The sequence below is a fragment of the Chelonoidis abingdonii genome, chromosome 20 (assembly GCF_003597395.2).
Source record: "Chelonoidis abingdonii isolate Lonesome George chromosome 20, CheloAbing_2.0, whole genome shotgun sequence".
NCBI lineage: Eukaryota > Metazoa > Chordata > Testudines > Testudinidae > Chelonoidis > Chelonoidis abingdonii.
This window is the reverse complement of record NC_133788.1, coordinates 1800343-1820536: the sequence shown is the minus strand read 5'-3', so window position 1 is coordinate 1820536 and position 20194 is coordinate 1800343. Positions and strand designations below refer to the sequence as shown.

At 44.2% G+C, this 20194-nt stretch overlaps 1 protein-coding gene across 1 annotated transcript in view; it reads right to left on the bottom strand.

Moving 5' to 3' along the window:
* HSF5 (heat shock transcription factor 5) overlaps positions 1-18541 on the bottom strand; it is a 52800-nt gene extending 34259 nt beyond the window's left edge. Inside the window, 5 exon segments of the mRNA XM_075059537.1 lie at positions 10320-10417; positions 12896-13270; positions 17620-17809; positions 17812-18068; positions 18256-18541. Of these exon segments, the coding sequence (XP_074915638.1) occupies positions 10320-10417; positions 12896-13270; positions 17620-17809; positions 17812-18068; positions 18256-18541 (1206 nt within the window).
* Positions 18542-20194: the final 1653 nt, after the last annotated feature.

Genomic DNA, 20194 nt, shown 5'->3' with positions numbered 1-20194 from the left:
CAGCTTAGTGTCATCTGCAAACTTGCTGAGGGTGCAATTCATCCCATCATCCGGATCATTAATAAAGATGTTGAACAAAATTGGCCCCAGGACCAACCCCGGGGCACTCCACTTGATACTGGCTGCCAACTAGACATCGAGCCATTGATCACTATCCATTGAGCCTGACAATCTAGCCAGTTTTCTATCCACCTTATAGTCCATTCATCCAATCCATACTTTTTTAACTTGCTGGAAAGAATACTGTGGGAGACCGTATCAAAAGCTTTGCTAAAGTCAAAATATACCACATCCACCACTTTCCCCATATCCACGGAGCCCGTTATTGCATCACAGAAGGCAATCAGGTTGGTCAGGCATGACTTGCCCTTGATGAAGCCATGTTGACTGTTCCTGATCACCTTCCTCTCCTCCAAGTGCTTCAAGATGGATTCCTTGAAGACTTGCTCCATGATTTTGTCGAGGACTGAAGTGAGGCTGTAGTTCCCCAGGTTCTCTTTCTTCCTTTTTTTAAATATGGGCACTATATTTGCCTTTTTCCAATCATCTGGGACCTCCCCGATGACCATGATTTTTCAGAGATAATGGCCAATGGCTCTTCAATCACATCAGCCAATTCCCTCAGCACCCTTGGATACATTAGATCTGGAGCCCTGGACTTGTGCACATCCAGCTTTTCTAAATAGTCCTTAACCTGTTCTTTCACCACTGAGGGCTGCTCATCTCCTGCCCATACTGTGTTGCCCAGTAAGCAGCCTGGAAGCTGACCTTGTCTGTGAAGACTGAGGCAAAAAAAAAAATTGAGTACTTCAGCTTTTTCCACATCATCTATCACTAGGTTGCCTCCCCCATTCAGTAAGGGCCCCACACTTTCCCTGACCTTCTTTTTGTTGCTAACATACCTGTAGAAACCCTTCTTGTTACCCTTCACATCTCTTGCTAGCTGCAACTCCAATTGTGTGTTGGCCTTCCTGATTACAGCCCTGCATGCTCGAGCAATATTTTGATATTCCTCCCTAGTCATCTGTCCACATTTCCATTTCTTGTAAGCTTCCTTTTTGAGTTTAAGATTACTGAACATTTCTCTGTTAAGCCAAACTGTTCACCTGCCATATTTGCTATTCTCTCTGCACTTTGGGATATTTGGTCCTGTGCCCTCAATAAGGCTTCTTTAAAATACACCAGCTCTCCTGGACTTCTTTCCCCCTCATATTAGCCTCCTAGGGTATCCTGCCCATCAGTTCCATAAGGGAGTCAAAGTCTGCTTTTCTGAAGTCCAGGGTCCATATTTTGCTACTCTCCTTTCTTCCTTTTGTCAGGATCCCAAACTCAACCATCTCATGGTCACTGCTGCCTAGGCTACCACCCACTTCTACTTCCCCTGCCAATTCTTCCCTGTTTGTAAGCAACAGGTCAAGGGAAGCAAAGCCCCTAGCTGGTTCCTCCAGAACCTGTACTAGGAAGTTGTCCCCAGCACTCTCCAAAAACTTCCTGGATTATCTGTGCATTACTGTATTGCTCTCCCAGCATATGTCAGGGTGACTGAAGTCCCCCATTAGAACCAGGGCTTGCGATCTGGAAACTTCAGTTTGTTGTCCAAAAAAAGCCTCATCTACCTCATCATTCTGATCCGGTGGTCTATAGCACACACCAACCACAACATCACCCTTGTTGTTTTCTACTCTGAACTTAACCCAAAGATTCTCAACAGGCTTTTCTCCAGTTTCATACTGGAGCTCTGAGCAATCATACCATTCTCTTATATACAGTGCAACTCCTCCACCTTTCCTCTCATACTTGTCCTTCCTGAACAGTTTATACCCATCCATGACAGTGCTCCAGTCATGTGAACTGCTTGATAAAGTTTCTGTTATTCCAATCACAGCATAGTTCCTTGATTGTGTCAAGACTTCCAATTCTTCCTGCTTGTTTCCCAGGCTTCTTGAGTTCGTGTACATGCACCTAAGGTAACTAGCCAATTGCCCTACTTCCTCAGTATGAATCAAGAGGCTTCCTGTCTTGTCCCTCATCTTTGTGTTTCCTCCTGGTATCCCACTTGGCTTAGGTCACCATACCCTGGCGAACCTAGTTTAAAGCCCTCCTCACTAGGTTAGCCAGCTTGCCTGCTAAGATGCTCTTCCCTCTCTTCGTTAGGTGGATCAATCTCTTCCTAGCAATCCTCCTTCCTGGAACAACATCCCATGGTCAAAGAATCCAAAGCCATATCTTTTATTACATTAAACCTAGGAATTTTGTTTGCCCCCAAATAAACTGTAAGATCATAAATAGTAATTAGATAAGGATTTATTTTAGAAGTGTTTGCAGTAAAAATGTAATCCTAGGAAAAAGAATCACAATGGTGAAAATGATCCTATCAGTCAAGGATATCATCATTCTGACCCATGTTATCGTATTTTTTAACAAGTATTTACAATAGAGCGATGTTATTTTCATTCTGTACATTTTTCTAATAGGAGTCCACATTGCCTTCAAAAGACTTTTGAGATTTCCCTCCCAACAAAATTTAATATTTTTAAAGCTATTTTAGGGTATCTTGGTTTAATTCAAGTACTAGATGCCATCCGCACTATACAAAAATTGACAACTGACAAGATGTAACCTGGACCTACAGTCTTCCTACTTATCCTTATCATCCTTTTCCCTTCCGGAAGTGTAAAGGTCCACTCTGAAAAGCTGTAAAACCAAGATCTCAGATCTTTGAATCCTTGTGGTCAGTGAACTCCAAGGTCTTGCTCTGGAAAGAATGCACCATACTTACAACTTGGGCTAAGGTTCTCTTACTCTCTATCCGCCCTAAAGCCAAAGTGATCAGTATGGCATGAAATAGCTTCTTTCTTTTAAATTTTAGAATGGCCCAAAGATTCAGTCACCATCAGTCTAGCTGGAGGTGTCAAATATATTTTTCAAGCACCAGTCATTGTTCTTGGTCTTTTGAAGACTTTTATAACCCTGTTTCAGCATCAGTGGAAAAATACAAAGGAGAGCATAGGCTCTTATATTTTTGAAAAAGAAAGACTTCTAACACATAAAATGAGAGAAACTTGATCCAACATTCCAGGCATAATATAACCTCAGAAAAAACAAGGTATTGTCTTGCACAAGTGATATGCAGGACAGGAAATATTGAACGAACAGTGTCAAACCTTGAGGATTGAAGCTGTCCTCATCACATTCTGTGAGTTTTTGGAAACGGGGGTACTTGAGCACAGATAGGAGATACAAAATTCCACAAAGCATCATCATACACAAAGTGTGAACAGAATATTAGGATATTATTAAAAAGATCCTTATTATTATTTTTAGAAACTTAACTGTGTGTCTGTGTCCAACAGGTCCTTCTATTCAGCCAAATCAGAGATTTTTACTAGATCACTGAAAGGCATATATCCAATCTATGGACTATCACTGTACCAAATTTCAAGTTTCTACTTTCTCTGTGAGATGGTAGAAGTTGTTTTTTAAGGGGAAAAACTATACAACCAAGAATTTTTGTCACTCACTCCCTTCTAAAGAAGGAAATAAAAACCAAGAACCATTAAAACTGTTTTTGCTTAAACGCCACAGGAATATTCTCCTCCAGATAGAGAAAAAGTTTTCTAGGTAAGTCAGACAAAGTCGTACTGCTAAGTAGCAGTGCTGAAGAAAAGGATCTTGGGGTTACGGTAGATGGAAAGTTGAACATGAGCCTACAGTGTGCTCTTGTAGCCAAAAAGGCTAATAGCATACTGGGCTGTATTAGTAGGAGTGTTGCCAGCAGATCTCGAGGGATGTGCTTATTCCCCTCTATTCAGCGACTGTTGAGGCCGCATTTTATATTGTGTCCGCTTATTGGGCGCACACTTACCAAAGGACGTCGGACCAATTGGAGAGAGTCCAGCGCGAGGGCAAACAAATGATTAGAGGACAGTAGCACATTGACTTATGAAGAGAGGAACTGAAGGAACTAGCTTATTTAGCCTGCAGAGAGAATGACTAAGGGGGGATTGGATAGCAACGGATTCAACTACTTGAAGGGATGAACTCAAGGGGAGGGAGCTAGGCTGTTCTCAGTGTGACGGAGGACAGAACAAGGGAGCAATGGTTTGAAGTTGCAGTTGCGGAAGTCGAGGCTGGATATTAGGAAAAAAACTTTCTGACTAAGGAGAGTGGTTGAAGTTACTGGAATGGGTTAACCTAGAGAGGTGGTAGAATCTCCATTCTTTAGAAAGCTTATTCTAAGGTCCGGCTCAGCTAGACCGCACCCTGGCTGGGATTATTTAGGGAAAGTGGTCCTGCCTTTAGCAGGGGGTTGGACTAGATGACCTCATGAGGTCCCTTCCAACCTTTTGATTCTATGAAATTGAAAACAGGCCTTTTGGAATGGAGATGCGCAGGCAATCACAATTCTATCTGTCACTAGGCACTATAAGCCAGATTTCAAAGTATTTAGGCACCTAAAGATGCAGAGAAGTGCCTAGTGGGATTTTTAAAACACCTAAACGGGTTAAGTGCATAACCTGCTTAATCACTTTTCAAAAATCCCAGTAGTCACCTGAATACCTTTGGAAAAATCTGGCCCCCACAGCTATACTACCACCATGTGTACATAAACATTAGCAGTAGCTGGTAGTAACAGGGTGCATAACACTATCCATTATAAAGAATCCTTGTAATCTTTTCAGCGTGGATTTGATTTAATCATGATTTAAATCACTAATCAGGAAGACGATTTAATTATGGATTTCTACATAAAAGTATATTCTTGTTGGTGGTTATAACCTTAATACATGTTCTTCCCAACTCAGAGATAGATGTAGGTTTCATTTTTAGAAGGTACACACCATACATTTTTAAAGAGATTTATTTTGAAAAAACTCTTCATTTTATAGCTATATCAGAAAATGAATGATTGTTTGATTATTTCATTTACCAAAAGGTAACTGAAGCAGATATTTATGAAGTCATTGGGAGGTGAATTATCGCCAATTCAACAGGTTAATGATTAATATTTGGAGGATTTTCTTGCCATGCTGTATTAGCAGGAGAACATCAGACAGGCAGACATTTAAAATGTTTTATTTAACTAAAACAACAAAGTTACATATTCTGGATTTTTTTCTTCAACAGGAAACATAATATTTTAACAAAACAATCATATGAATTTTTTAATTTAGTTAAACATTCAAGTTTTTTTTTAATCATGTTTGCTTTGTTAAAGTTGTTTTTAACTAAAATAGTTAATGAAATATTCTTTTTTAAAAAACAAATTAAAATCGATTATGTCAGCCAGGTCAACATGAGAAACTTAAAATATTGGCTTCTGCAGCTAACTCAGTTATCTTCACCTACATTTTCCTGTTTGTTCATAACCTGGAAAAGAAAAACAAGCTTTCCTGCCTTTTCAGGTCCCAAATGATGATTTTGCAATTTTTTAACAAATTAGTCCAAAGGAACAAAATATTCTTTCTACACTGGAAGAAGAAGCTACTGCTGTTAAAAGTGAGATCACCACTTCAACAGTCTCTGAATCTAAGCGCTTGCTTTAAAACTTCAGCAGCAAACATATTTCTTGAATGGTTCACCCTTAGCTCTGAAGTTTGTTATGGTTGGCATTATGGAGGGATGATTGCTGGATGTCCATGTCATAGCCAACTCTTCTTCAGCAATTTAGATTTGACCCTGGTACTGAATATTGAAAATATTTGCAAGAAAATGACCTGGAGACAGTGCTTGTCCCATTCATTTTTTTAATGCTTGTAACTTTACTCTGTCATTGCACATTTCTCTTTTTAAGATCTCACTCAGTTCCTTCCAAATTTCAACAGCATCAGCAATAAAACAGCTATTTCCCTGCATTTTGTTCAAGGCTATAGAAATAGGCTTTAGGGTACTCAGCATGTGTTCAACATTTCTCTTAAGCCCAATGTTGAGAACTTTGGCTATGACAGTGCCATCTATTTTTTCACAATTTTGTTCACGAACTCTCATCAGATTAGGCCAGTTCTTGATATAGTGCTCAAAACACTACTGAGTTCCATTGCAAGACTTGTGGGAGAGTTAGCTTGGTTCCTCCCACTTTTTTCAGAGCAGCTGCTGCAAAGTGGTTGTTACAGAAGTATTTTGCAATTTCAACAACATTGGCCTTTATTTCTGGAACACTGAAGTCTTTGGCTAGTAGGTGCCTCAAATGAGTATTGCAATCCTGTATGTTATTAGCTTGGGACTCTTCACTCTCTCAGCTATAATTTCTTCTCATCTGGATATCATTTGCAGCATTGTCTGTGACCAAGCTGCATACTAGACATTTGAATTTTTTTTTCAGTTTGTTATAGCTTTTACTGCTACTTCTTGTAAGTATTCTGCTGTGTGTGCATTTCCTGATTGTATCAATTGTTTCTGTAAGGAAGACATTCCTTCTTCTGTTGTCACACAAGCACATACAACAGGATCATTGTGGACATTGCTCCATTCCATCAAGACTCAGGTTAACAATTTCACCCTCTAGACCTTTTGCACCACTGCTCAATTTCTCTTTATACACTTTATCCAGCAATTTGCCTGCACATCTGCTCTGTTGGGTGGACTGTATCCTGGTCTTAATGACTGAACCATGTTAATGAAGTATGGGTTCTCAATCATACAGAAAGGAGAGTTTGTTGCATAAACAAACAAGGGCAATTTTTTCATCATTACCTCTTTTTGTAATCTGCTGTTCTTATCACAAACTTATCTATGGTTGTTTCTGATGATTGGAGATTTTTTTTTTCTTTTTGCTACAGGTGATATACTGTGCTATGTGACTGAAATACATGATGTGACTGAAACACTATCATTGGCAGATAACTCTGAAACTATAGAAAATGATGGTGATCTTGAAGGTGGATAGTCTTCAGAATCCTGTATGTTGAGGATGGATTCTCCTAAACAAAATAAATCAATGCAGTTATTTAATTATTATTACCATACTGCTCATTTAGTATTACTTATTGCATTCATTGACGCTCAGTACTACTTTAAAGGTGAAACTGTAAAAGGAAAATCAGCCTATTTCAGCTATTAATTTTCACAACTGCATCTAAAATGACAGTGCCATAGAGTAACAACTATATTCTTGAATTCTATGTTTAAGCAAAAAATAGTCCAGAAGGAAGACAGGCAGTCTTAAGAAAGAAGTATGAAATAAAAAAAAAAAAAAAAATTTAACCAACCTGAAGATTCTGCATGTTCAGACATGTTCCTTTCATCATCTTCAACGCAGCTTCCTCCTGAGAAGGAACACTTCTCATGATGTTGTTTCATTCAGGCTACCAGACTTTGCATTTCTTTGTTGCACTGTTTGCATTTTGCATGCATGCCTGTCTTACCCACATTTAGAGGAACTTCATTATAATATTCCCAAACTGGATCCTTTTTACGGCCTGCTGCCATTATAGGTTTTCCCCCTCTCCCATTCGACCACAGCTGGCACAGGAAATAAAGTCCCTGTTGTTCTGAATCCATTCATTCATTCATTCAAAAAAAGTTGAAATCACTGGCAATGCTGACTAGTAAAAGGAAGCCCGAGTGTACAAAGTTTCATAATGGAGTGGGGTTGGGGAGGAGGGAAGGATAGGGCCACATTGCTTACTGTAGCCACACTACAAATCAAAGCTGTTTGAATGACAGCCTTCTGTTGCTTGGGCAATCCCCTGGAGTTGAGTGGCAGGATGCCCGGAGCTACCCCCCAGCCCACGTTCTTGGGCATCTGAGTGAGGAGAATATGGAATTTGGTGAGGAGACCAGGCGGTTACATAATGGCTGCAGTGAGGGTCTGTAGTCTAGCTGCCTTTCCTGCAGCTCCTCCAGACGCCACATCATGTTCGTTTGCTCCCTCATTTGCCTCAGCATCTCCTCCTGTGTGTTACAATCACACTCACTGTTTGCTTTCCTGGCCTCTGCCACCGAATGCCTCCATGCATTCAGCTGTGCCCTATCAGTGCAGGAGGATTGCATGAGCTCTGAAAACATGTCAGCGCGAGTGCGGTTTTTTCACCTTCAGAGAGCACAGAAACATTTGCAGCTGCAGGGGAAAAAAAGGGAGAGTAGACTTTACAGAAGATACATTTCTGAGAACAAACAGATGACTTTCCCTGTTCTGCTGAGTTCGCCACGCTGTCCAAACAGGAAATGAAATTCAAAAGTTTCCAGTGCTTTTCCTATGGACCTGGCTAGTGCATCAGAGTTGAAAGTGCTGTCCAGAGCTGTCATATTGGAGCACTCTGGGATAGCTCCCAGAGGCCAATACCATCGAATTGCACAGCGCTGCGTCTCCACCACCTCAAATTCAACCCAAGAAGGTCAATTTTAGCACTACTTCCGTTGTCAGGGAGGAGTACGGCAGTCGACTTTAAGAGATCTTTAGGTTGGCAGAACAGGGTTGATTAGCTAACGCAGCTAAATTTGACCTAACCTCATAGTATAGACCAGGCCTACTTCTACATTGCTACCCACGATGTGATTAACCAGTGCCTCTTTATATTCCTCCACCACTACATTAATCAGACCAGAATTTGGCCTTAAATTTACACAAATTTCTGTAAGACCATCATGGGTGGTGGGTATCACAGGCTGGGGGAGGCTATGCCTCCCCAAACAGCCAAGTGTAACCCTGCCCATGCTCCACCGCTAGCCACCCCCCCACACACTTCTGTTCGACGCGGCTTCGGAGCTGGGGACACACTGGCCACCCTCCCGGTGCTCCGGGGCTGTGGCCACGCTGCTCGCTCGGCACTTGGGGGGCGGGGCGATCCAGGGCTAGGAGCACTAGCCTGGGGCAGGGGCCAGCAAGTGCACTGGGGGGCTGCGGTGGGGGGCGCAGAAGGAGCAGGGCTTGGGCAGAAGGGGCATACCTGGCGGCTAGCCTCCCCAAGCCGGCGGTTCACACGCCACCCATGAAGACCATATAAAGGCCCTTGACTAGAGGATTAGAACTGATATATATGGAGATTTGTGTCTATGGCAAAAAAGACAACAAGATCATCTGAAAAGGGGTTGGCTTCTCCAAATCTGAACACAGAGGCATATACTTTCTCAGTACAACTCACTTCACTAGTCTCATACGAAAAAGTACAAGGTCTCCTTTCATTTTAGACCTTTCCAATAAGCACAGGCCCTCCAAGTCAAATACTTCCCTCTTTGTTAGAATCAGATGGGGCATTTTCAGTAAATATAGCATTTTAGGTAATATTGACATTTTAATTTGGTTACTCTGATATTAAAGAGAAGAAGCCAACTCGATAAGTCATCTTTGATTTTGCTAAGCATGAGATAAAGTTGCAGAAATGCAAATCAGAAACCCACTTGATATGCAGACTAGAGAGATTTCACAGTGTTATGAAAAACTCCTTGTCCAACCTAGCAAATCCCTGGAGGACTGCTAATACTCCAGATTTATCAACATTAATATTGAAATCTGAAATACTGAGGTTCACTAACAAAGACAAATAGAAACTTTGAAGAAGTCAGCTATGTTTTCTTTTATATTGTGGTTGCCTCAGACCAAGTAGCTCCACAAAGTGGAACCCCTGACATGGAGTTTACCCGAGAACTATTCAGAGAGTTACAAAAACCACACATTTATATACAGTTATCTTTGCAGGTATTTTTACTGTCAAGTTAATCTTATGTATTCTCAAAGTCATCCTCTTTTAATTCTATATCCCCTTCCCCAAGAGTTCATAGTACTGTACTCCATGGTCACACGCAGTGTTCCCTATGATTTTTTTTATGTCCATGTGCGGAATGAATTTTGTTACGTGCACCAATATAGAGGTGATGTGCAGTGGCGGTAGGGCCAAGGGGTTCAGAGTGTGGGAGGGGGCTCAGGGCAGAGATGCAGGGGGATGAGGGCTCTGGCTGGGGGTGCGGACTCTGGGGTGGGGATGAGGATGATGGGGCCGGGGTGTAGGAGGAGGCACAGGGCTAGGACAGAGGGTAGGTGTATAGGGGCAGTGAGGGCTCTGGGGTGGAGCTGGAGATGAGGGGTTCAGGGTACAGGACGAGGCTCAGGGCTGAGGGCTCTGGCTGGGGGTGCCCTCTCTCGGGGGTGCCCCAGCCCTCTGTCACAGCAGCTTGGGGCCAGGGGAGGAGCACCTCTCAACAGCTCCGTCTGGGCTGGGCTGTGCCAGGCCAAGCTGAGGGAGAGGCGCCTCTCCACGGCTGCGGCAGCTCTAGCCGGACTGGGGAAGGGGCACAGCCCTTGACATGGGGCTGCGCAGCCGCATGCCTTAGAGGGAAGTTAGGTCACATGGCTTCCTCTTGTTTCAACTTAGTGCACTCACCTGGAAATAGCTGCAGTGTGTGTAGGTTGAGGCTGTAGGACTGCCACAGCCACTAAGAGGATCTAGGTGAGCTGCAGGTGAGCAGCACTGTAACACAGCTGGAAAGAATCCAAACAGAAAAGTTATCAAATTTCTAGAACCTCTGTTCATTGTAAAGAGTTGTACATCCTACCCCGACAAAAACATTTCAATATTGGCACTGCCAGCTCACTTCCCGAAATCTAGTATTACCTCCTTAAGGGATTTAAAATATACAAGATTCACTTCTATTATCTTAATAATAATGCTTATTCTATGTATTTAGCCTGTCCAGAATCTATTGCTTTGGGCCTATGTCTGAGGTGTGTCTCTTGAGAAGTCAATCACATGTGGGCAATGGACTATACCTTTAGGAAAAGTTAAGATGCTTAAGAAATCAGAAATGAATAACCATTATAGCTTTTAAGCAATTAGGAGTACACAAAGTAAAGGACTGTCTTAAAACAGGCTTAGAAATACACTTAAGGCATTTAACAGAAGGCCTGAATAGTTAGCATGAGTGGCTGACACAAAGGTCATGAGATTTAGTAATATGTATCATGTTATAAACACATAAGACACAATAACAATTGTCTGGGCTTAAAATAGCATATTTTATGTACTTTCCGGGTACAGCTGAAATTACATTGACATGTTGAAACCATTGTTAAATGCATTGATGCAAATTAGCCATACAAGAGGCAAGAACCCTAAAATCGGTCCCTGGAATACCAAACATGGGCAGAGGGCTGACACTTAATAAATTATGGTCCCAGACACACGTAGGTGTAAGGAAAGGGTGTATTCCCAACTTAGTTGGGACGGTTGGACTGTGGGAAGCTTAATACTAACCCCAGGGAAGATGGGCTCCTTCTTCCTTTCCTTGTCACAGACATGGGACTGAGTAGAGAGCCCCTTTCCCTCCCTCCCTGCTACTCTTCACAAACCTGATTGGTAGGAGAGTGCCACTCCAAAACAAGGACGCAGAATTAACTGTGGACCTTCTGGGATGGTCTGAGCCAATGAACAAATGGGACGGGACAGGACAGGACACAAGCCCAGGAAGATGTAGAGAGAGAACAAAGAAAGAGCTGAGAAGCAGCAGCACTGAACTGGGGGGAGAGACACCAGGGTGCAGCGTCTGAACGACGAGCTGCTTGAGAGCCAGCTGCTGCACTGGTGCTTGCAACTCTTATAGATGCACAGCCTGGAGCTGAGAATTCAGCTGGGACTATACAGCAAGTCTGTATATACCAGTCTGAGCTGAACAATGTATACAAGCACGAGAGTGCACAGACAGGTTGGAGTGACCCAAGTAGGGAGTGGGGAGGAGAAAGAGAGGGCTGCATTGGCATGGGGCAGAGAGTCTGTGTGTCTAGCCAAGTGTGGGGGCGCAGGTTATGTGCTACATGCTGTATCAGGGCAAGGAAGTCTGCATAACTCCTGCTAGAAATCCAGACCTCAGTCTACTTCTGGCTTTTGCCTGGGTTAGATAAAAAGTATTTTTCTATTGTTACTGTGGTGCTTGATCCAGGGATTAACTCTGTCCTTCCCTAAGAGGAAGGTCTGGTGTTTGTTTAGAGGTGCATGTCTGGAACCTGGGATCACTTCCCCAACCCTGGGAATTCCCTACTTGACACAGGTGTTCCAGATTAGTTTTGTGAGTATGCATAATGCAGGTCATTCTTTTATACTTTTGATGCCTTAACTGTGTTGTGATTATACTTAGAAAGATATTTATTAAAGCCCAGATCAGTATGTCTCTGAGTACCTCACCAATTTCAAATATCTGGAACAATTCCTTAAGCAGCCACCTAAGAGACTGAACCAGGGATCAGTAGCTTGCGCATTTTGCACCCCAATCAACTAAAAGGCTATGAAAGCATGAGAAACTGGAACTCTTAAAACCCAGAAGTCTGAGTCACATACGCTCCAAAATGGAATACCTCTATTTGTAACATTTACAAAAATGAAACTCTCTCTTTTCCTATAATTCAAACAGGGGTCTTAGATAATTTGCTTCAAATTTTCTGGACAAAACATCTGCTCTGGTCTGAAGATACATACAGAATTTTTGAGGCAATACTTTTTTTGGGGGGGAGGGGGGCAAGGAGAAGAAAGAAGTCAAAAATAAGACAGACTGGAATGCATGCAGCCTTAACTATGGTACTACAAGAATGATGGAGAGATAGATGTCACTTTCCATACAGAGGTAAACAGAGATTACAATATGAATGGCTCAATAGGAAAGAATTTGAGAAAATGCAAAAATGGTGACACAGATTTTCAAGCAGGGTGAAATATCCTATCAGGGATTGTTAGGAGATTCTTTAGGTTTGATACTCTTCTTTCGATTCTAAGTCTTGTTTGTGTGTGTATGTGTATATATATATATATATATAAACACACACACACACACACACATATATACACACACACACATATACACACACACACACACACACACACACACACACACCACTAAAGTGCATTGCAGAAAAATAATTTGTTGATTTAAAATATCCTGATGAAATGCAAATGCTAGACCCTTATCACACCTGTTGGGTAGTAGGTTTGGGAGTACTGTGCTGAAGGTGTGTAGTTGCTATATTTCTGGGAAGAAGTGGCCATTGTCTGAGGTCCTTGTTGTACATGCATAGACGTGGCACTGGGTTGAAGAGTGTACGTGACCTCTGTTGGAAACCTCTGGAGTACAGGAAATGGAACCCCTTTGTCTGAAAATGTTGGGGAAGTCTCCATCTGCCCCGGAAGCATCCCAAGGGAGTTCTGCCATGTTCTGGGAGGGATTGGAGTCCGATCTGAACCTTTCGATGATAAAGTGCTGTGGTTGTGGGATGAAGCAGATACATAGGAGTAAGGAGATAAACTGTCTTGCCGAAAAGACCGATGAAACTGTCCTATCGTCAGTGCTCCTGCATTAAAAAGAAAATGTTTACTAGGATTACATGGTTATGAAAAAGGATCATAAAATATACCACTCAATCCACACGCAGATTGTATTACTTTATCTTCATATGGTGAAATATCTGGCTTCTAATGTTGCCAATGCAGCATTTCAATCCCTTGTTTTAAAAAAATTGTTCAGTAGCCACTTCTCAGCCCCACAACTTGGAAAGTAGTTTTTTGCACAGTAAGTCAGCAAACCAAACCGGAGTTACTTAGAATCTGAATTTTGGTAAGCCATATGGTATAGCAGACAAGCGTGAAGTAATATGTCAGACAAGAGGGAGTACAAGATTCCTAGGATGAGATTTTCAAAGCCACCTAAGAGAGATCATTGGAAACTGGGTGTCCAAATCCTCTAGGCGGCTTTGACAACCTTACCTTAATTGCTTTATCACAAACTTTCTGATGGAAAGAACAGAGAAAAATCCAAAGATGGAAGAGTTAATAATAAACTCTAAACACTGGGCTTTAGATAATACAACACTCTGCTTTCATGTCTGACATCCCAGGACTCTCGGTACCAGCCTTTTGCTCTCTGGAAGTAAGATTTGGAAGCACAATCAGCACTGTAGAAAGGGAGAGCTGCAAATCACTCAACCTCTACTAACCAATCTAAGGAACAGACTGTAGATAGGAGGTGGTGATAGTGATACAGGGAATAGATGTTAAACGTGACCTGCAAAAGAGGAGATGCTTATTTTATAACAGGCAGAGTTGGCAGCAATGCGACTACAGCTACTGTTCGACAACTCTTCCCACTACAAAACTTTGTTTTCATTTTTTTAAAACTTTGCTAAATTTAACCATTTAGGGGGAAATTTTCAATGGTGGGAGTCTGCCCCAGGCTGAATTTTTTGTAGAAAGTTTCCACAAAAACAGTTACATAAGAACAGCCATACAGGGCAGACAAAAGGTCTATCCTGTCTTCTGATGGTGTCCAATGCCAGGTACACCAGAGGGAAGGAACAGAACAGGTAATCATCAAGTGATCCATCCCATCACCCATTCCCAGCTTCTGGCAAACAGAGGCTAAGAACACCATCCCTGTCCATCCCAGCTAATATGAATTGATGGACTTATCCTCCATGAACTAATCAGTCCTTCTTTGAACCCTGTTATGGTACTGGCCTTCACAACATCTTCTCGCACAGAGTTCCATAGGTTGACTGTGTGTTGTGTGAAAAAAAAATTCTTTTGTTTGTTACCGCTGCCGATTAATTTCATTTGGTGACCCCTAGTTCGTGTGTTACGAGGAGTAAATAACACTTCCTTATTTACTTTCTCCACACCAGTCATGATTTTAGAAACCTCTGTTATATCCCCCTAGTTGTCTCTTTTCCAAGCTGAAAAGTCCCAGTCTTATTAACTTCTCCTCATATGGCAGCCATGCCGTACCCCTAATCATTTTGTTTCCTTTTCTGAATCTTTTCCAATTCTAATATATCTTTTTTGAGATGGGGCGACCACATTTGCATGCAGTATTCAAGATGTGGGTGTACCATGGATTTATATAGAGGCAATATATTTTCTGTCTTATTACCTATTTCCTTTTAATGATTCCCAACATTCTGTTAGCTTTTTTGACTGCCGCTGCACAGTGAGTGGATGTTTTCAGAGAATTACTCACAATGACTCCAAGATCTCTTTCTTGAGCGGTAACAGCTAATTCAAATTAGACCATCATTTTATATGTATAGTTGGATTATGTTTTCCAATGTGCATTACTTTGCATTTATCAAACACTTGAATTCATCTGCCATTTTGTTGCCCAGTCACCCAGTTTTGAGAGATCCTTTTTAGCTCTTCGCAGTCTGCCTGGGACTTAACTATCTGGGTAGTTTTGTATCATCTGCAAATTTGCCACCTCACTGTACCCCTTTTTTCAGATCAGTTATAAATATGTTGAATAGGACTGGGCCCAGTACAGACTCCTGGGGGACACCACTATTTCTCTCTCTCCATTCTGAGAACTGACCATTTATTCCTACCTTTTGTTTCCTAACTTTTAACCAGTTACCAATCCATAAGAGGATCTTCCCTGTTATCCCAGGACATCTTACCATACTTAAGAGCCTTTCGTGAGGGACCTTGTCATAGGGTTTCTGAAAAGCTAAACACACTATATCCACTGAATCCCCTTTGTCCACATGCTTGTTGACCCCCTCAAAGAATTCTAGTAGATTGGCGAGGCATGATTTCCCTTTACAAAAACCGTGTTGACTCCTCCCTAACAAATTAGGTTCTGCTACGTGTCTGAGAATTTTGTTCTTTACTATAGTTTCAACCAGTTTGCCTGGTACTGAAGCCAGGCTTACCAGCCTGTAATTACTCGGATCACCTCTGGAGCCCTTTTTAAAAACTGGTGTGCCATTAGCTATCCTCCAGTCATTTGGTACAGAAACTGATTTAAATGCTAGGTTACAAACTACAGCTAGTAGTTCTGCAGTTTCACATCTGAGTTCCTTCACAACTCTTGGGTGAATACCATCTGGTCCTGGTGACTTATTTCTATTTAGTTTATCAATTTGTTCCAAAACCTCCTCTAAGTCATTTACAAAAATGAGGACAAGAGGAAACGTACTAAAAATCTTAATTTAAGCAACACAATTTTTTTTGTTTAGAGCTTCTAGCATGTCCAGGCTTTAATTTAGGAACTTGAAATTTGTTCAGGTGGGGGAACACCTTGAGGTAAGACAGTTTTTTTTTTTTTGTTGCCCCTATGAAAATCCACCCAGACGTGCCGAATTATAAGACTCTGAAAAAACAGCTTGGAAAAAATATTTTCGCAGTAGGGACAGAAAAGAATGAGAGGATTTTAGTGATTGTCTGTGCCCTTTTATTATTTCTTTATGAAGCACAAAGAAAACCCAAGTAGTATTTATCCTGCTTATTTATTACCTGGCGGGGGCGGGAAATCAAGACTATCCAGCTTTGTCTTCCCCGTTTTTTCTGAAGGTGCTCTTGGAGAACCAGAGATCTGCAGTGGGAGCTCTCTCAGTCCTTAGTTGAAAGGACAAGAGCACTCAACCCAGAAGTCATGGGCTTGGTACAGGAATTATGATGTGAAATTCTATGATGTATTATAGAGTATGTCAGATTAGATGATTACAATGGTTCCTTCTATCTTTTAAATCTTTAACAAAGAACTTTTATGTTAAAACAAAAATTAAACAAGAAGTTTGATTTAGGAGTTCCATCCCTTCTCAAGTTTTACTTCCTGGGTATCTAAAGTATTGTAATCTTAATAGTTTTCCACTTGTCCATTGAATCTTCCAGAAAACATAGGATGAACAAGTTTTCAATTTATATTGTTAACCAACTAAACAAAAAATCCCCCACCCAAAACAACAAAAAACGTCAACCAAAAGAAGTTCAATCCTTCTTTACACATCAAAACCACCCATTTTTTTCACCTTTGCCGGTCATCTTTGGGGGGTGGAAAATGCAAGAATCGGGGAGCTCTTCAAAACTTCACTTGGACAGTGAATAACTCCCTTGAGAAGATCTGAGAAAATAAGATTTCTGATTCATATTTGCAGACTGATTTCAAATCATAGGTACTCCATTTAACCTCCACCTAACTCATTCATTCTTCTCAAGAAAATTATTTAGCTTTTAATTCTCCTTAAGAGATTTTGCAGAATTATTACTAAAGCATCTGTGTTCCTTAACACAAAATGGCCACCACACTCCTAGCTACCATTCAGACCACTCATGGAAGACAAGTGGTTGTACACCTGTACCTGGAACTTAGCAAGCAATACACACAAGAAGCATAAGAAAGAACAGAATCCAGATCCATCTGTGAAAGCTCTGCAGGGACAACAGTATAAAAACTTATTTTACACCCTGATCCTGTAGATCTTTATACATACAAGTAACTTTATGTACACAAGAAACGATCCTGAACCCAACCTCATGTGCATAAAGCTACTCATGCTTAGGGATATGATAGGGGTTTTAGTCTGTAGAGAGGCGTTTGAATACACAGAAATACCAATGGATAAAGTATATTTTTTATTGTGAGCACAGAAACACACTGGAGAACTCTAAATCTGTTCAGATTGCCCAGTTCACCATTCCCTCAAAGCCATCACCCCTGTTTGCACAGGTTCTCCCAACTTCATGCATGTAACTAACTAGCGGGCTAAACAACCCTTGGGATGAGGGAGGCCAAACGTACGTTGCTACCATCGGACACTGCCCCAGTGTAAATATCTTGGCCCACCTGGCCCTCTCCATTGCTGAGCTGACATTCCCCATGCACCACCCGCAGCGGCCACGTGCCCCTGGTGCTGCCCGCCCCCAGCCTCACCGGGCTTCTCGGCCTTGCCAGGCGCCGGCGGCGACACGAGCGGGTCCCCGTGCAGCGAGGTGCTGAGCAGCCGCTGGAAGCGGTTGGGCGGGCGGCTGGTCACCTCCAGGCCGGCCGCGAGCTTGGCCTTGTTGGCACTGGTGAGTCGCTTGAGGTGGACGAGCAGGTCGGGGCGGTCGCGGCGGTAAGTACGGGCCTGTGGAAGTGGTGCAGGGGGCCGCGGGAGCCGCCGCCTGCCCGCGGGCCCGCGCGGCGCGTAGGAGCCGCCCGGCGCGGCCCAGCACACACCTTGCGGAAGCCGTAGCGGTGAGCTGACGGAATTGAGCTGGTGAAGTTGGTGGTTTGAAGCTCGGGCCGAGGCGGCCGCGCCCCGTCGCCCCCGGCCCCTCCCACAGGGCCCGGCCGGCGCCAGCAGACTCGCCATCGAAGGCGGAGGTCGATGAGCGCCCCTCGCCGCGATCAAGTGTCCAGCGGATGAGCGGGACCGCGGGCTGGTTCACAGCGCGCCCACAGCTTGGCGGGAAGTTGTGGGGTTGATGGGGGGACCAGCAGAGGCTCTCCATGGCGGGCAGGGCCGAGAGGGCGCGTCACACCAAACCGCCGCGCGCGAGAGCTCAGCGGCCAACCGTGGCGTACCGCCAATCAGCGCCAGCCGCGGGCCCAGCCGCCTTCGGCACGCGCCGCCTCGGCGCCTCGGCTGCGCCCGCGCCCTCAGCGCGCCATTCGCCGGCCGTGTGCCGGCCGCAGCGAGCCGCCTGTGCTCCCAGAGCCCCGCCGCGCTCACCGGGAACAGGTGAGGGGGAGCCGGCGCCGGGGAAGCGAGAGCGGAGCGGGGTTGATGGGGAGGCAGAGCTGACGGCCCGGACCGGGTAGTTGGGGCTGGCTGGGGGGGCTTGGTGGATTGGAGGGGCTGCTGGGGCATCCCCTGCCCGGGCTGTGTGTTGGGTTGGAGCGTGGCTGGGGGCTGCAGGGACTCAGGGCCCCCTAGTTTTCAGTCCCCCACAACTGTGGGGCCCAGATTGCTGTAGTATCAGCACCCTGTTCTTGCCAGGGCACAGCCCGGGTTGCACTTAGCAGTTGACATAAAAGGCGATAAGAAGAGGTGCTAAAATAGGTTAGGAGCAAGAGAAGGCTGAAGGAAGGTGTAGGCCCACTACCTGGTGGGCAAAGAGCTAACACCACCACCAAGATGGGTAAACTGTTTAATGCTGATTTGCTAAAAGAGTTAATTGTGATGAGACGCTTAATGTAATTATTAACAAGGGGGAGAGAACAGGTTAAAGAATATTTAGATAGTTAGATGCATTGTACTCAACACGCCCTGACAAAATTCATCCTGAGATATTTAAGGGACAGCTGAATCAGTGTTGGAGGTATTAGTGGTTATCTTCAAGAAGTAATAGAGGATGAGGGAGGTCCCAGAGGGTTGGAGAAGGACAAGCATAGTACCTGCTTTTAAAAAGGGGAATAAAGAGGACCCAGCGATTTATAAACCAGTCAGCCTAACTTTGAGACCTTGAAAAGTACTGGAACAAATTATTAAGGGGAAAAAAAAAAAAGGTAAGTACTTAGCAAATAATAGTGATAAACAGTAGCTAACGTGAATTTGTCAAGAACAAATCATGCCAATTCAAAAATTTATTTTTTTACAGGGTTACTGTCCTAGTGCAGTGGTTTTCGAACTTTTTTTCCGGGGAAGAAAATTGTTGATGCCTGCAACCCAGTATAGGTGGGGATGAGGAGTTTAGGGTGTGTGTGAGGGAGGTCAGGATTGGGGTGTGGGGTGGGGCTGGGAATGAGGGGCTCAGGGTGTGGGAGAAGACTCTGGGCTGGTGCAAGGGGATGAGGTATGGGAGCGGGTCAGAACTCTGGGCTGGGGGTGCAGGCTCTGGGGTGGGAATGAGGATGAGGGGTTTGGGGTGTAAGAGGGGCTCTGGGTTTGGGGGGCTGGGGCAGGGGTTTGGGATATGACGGGGTCAGGGTTCTGGGCTGTGGGCGTAGGCTCTGGGGTGGGGCTGGGGATGAGGGATTTTGAGGGGAGGGCTTGGCTGGAGCAGAGGATTGGGGTGCAGGAAGGGGTCAGGGCTGGGGGTACAGGCTATAGGGTGGGGCCATGGGGTGGGGCTGGGGCTGGTGAGGAAGGGGTTCAGGGCTGGGGCAGAAGGTTGGGATGTGGGAGGGGGCAGGGCTTTGGCTGGAGGCACAGGCTCTGGTGTTGGGATGGGGATAAGGGATTTGGGGTACAGGAAGGGGTTGCAGGTTGGGGGGGGCTCAGGGCTGGGGCAGGAGATTGGGGCACAAACTAACTTCCAGTGGTTCCCGGTCAGTGGTGCAGCCGAGGTGCAGAGGCAGGCTTCCTGCCTGTCAAGGCACCGTGGACTGCACTGCGCCCTGGAAGTGGCCAGCAGCAGGTCCAGCTCCTACGCGACTCTAGCCCACAGACACACCCCCCACACTCCCATTCCCATTGGCCAATGGAAGTGCTGAGGCAGTGCTCAGGGTGGGGGGCAGCACGCGGAGTCCCTTGGACCCCCTGCCTGGAAGTCGGACTCGCTACTGGCTGCTTCTGGGGCGC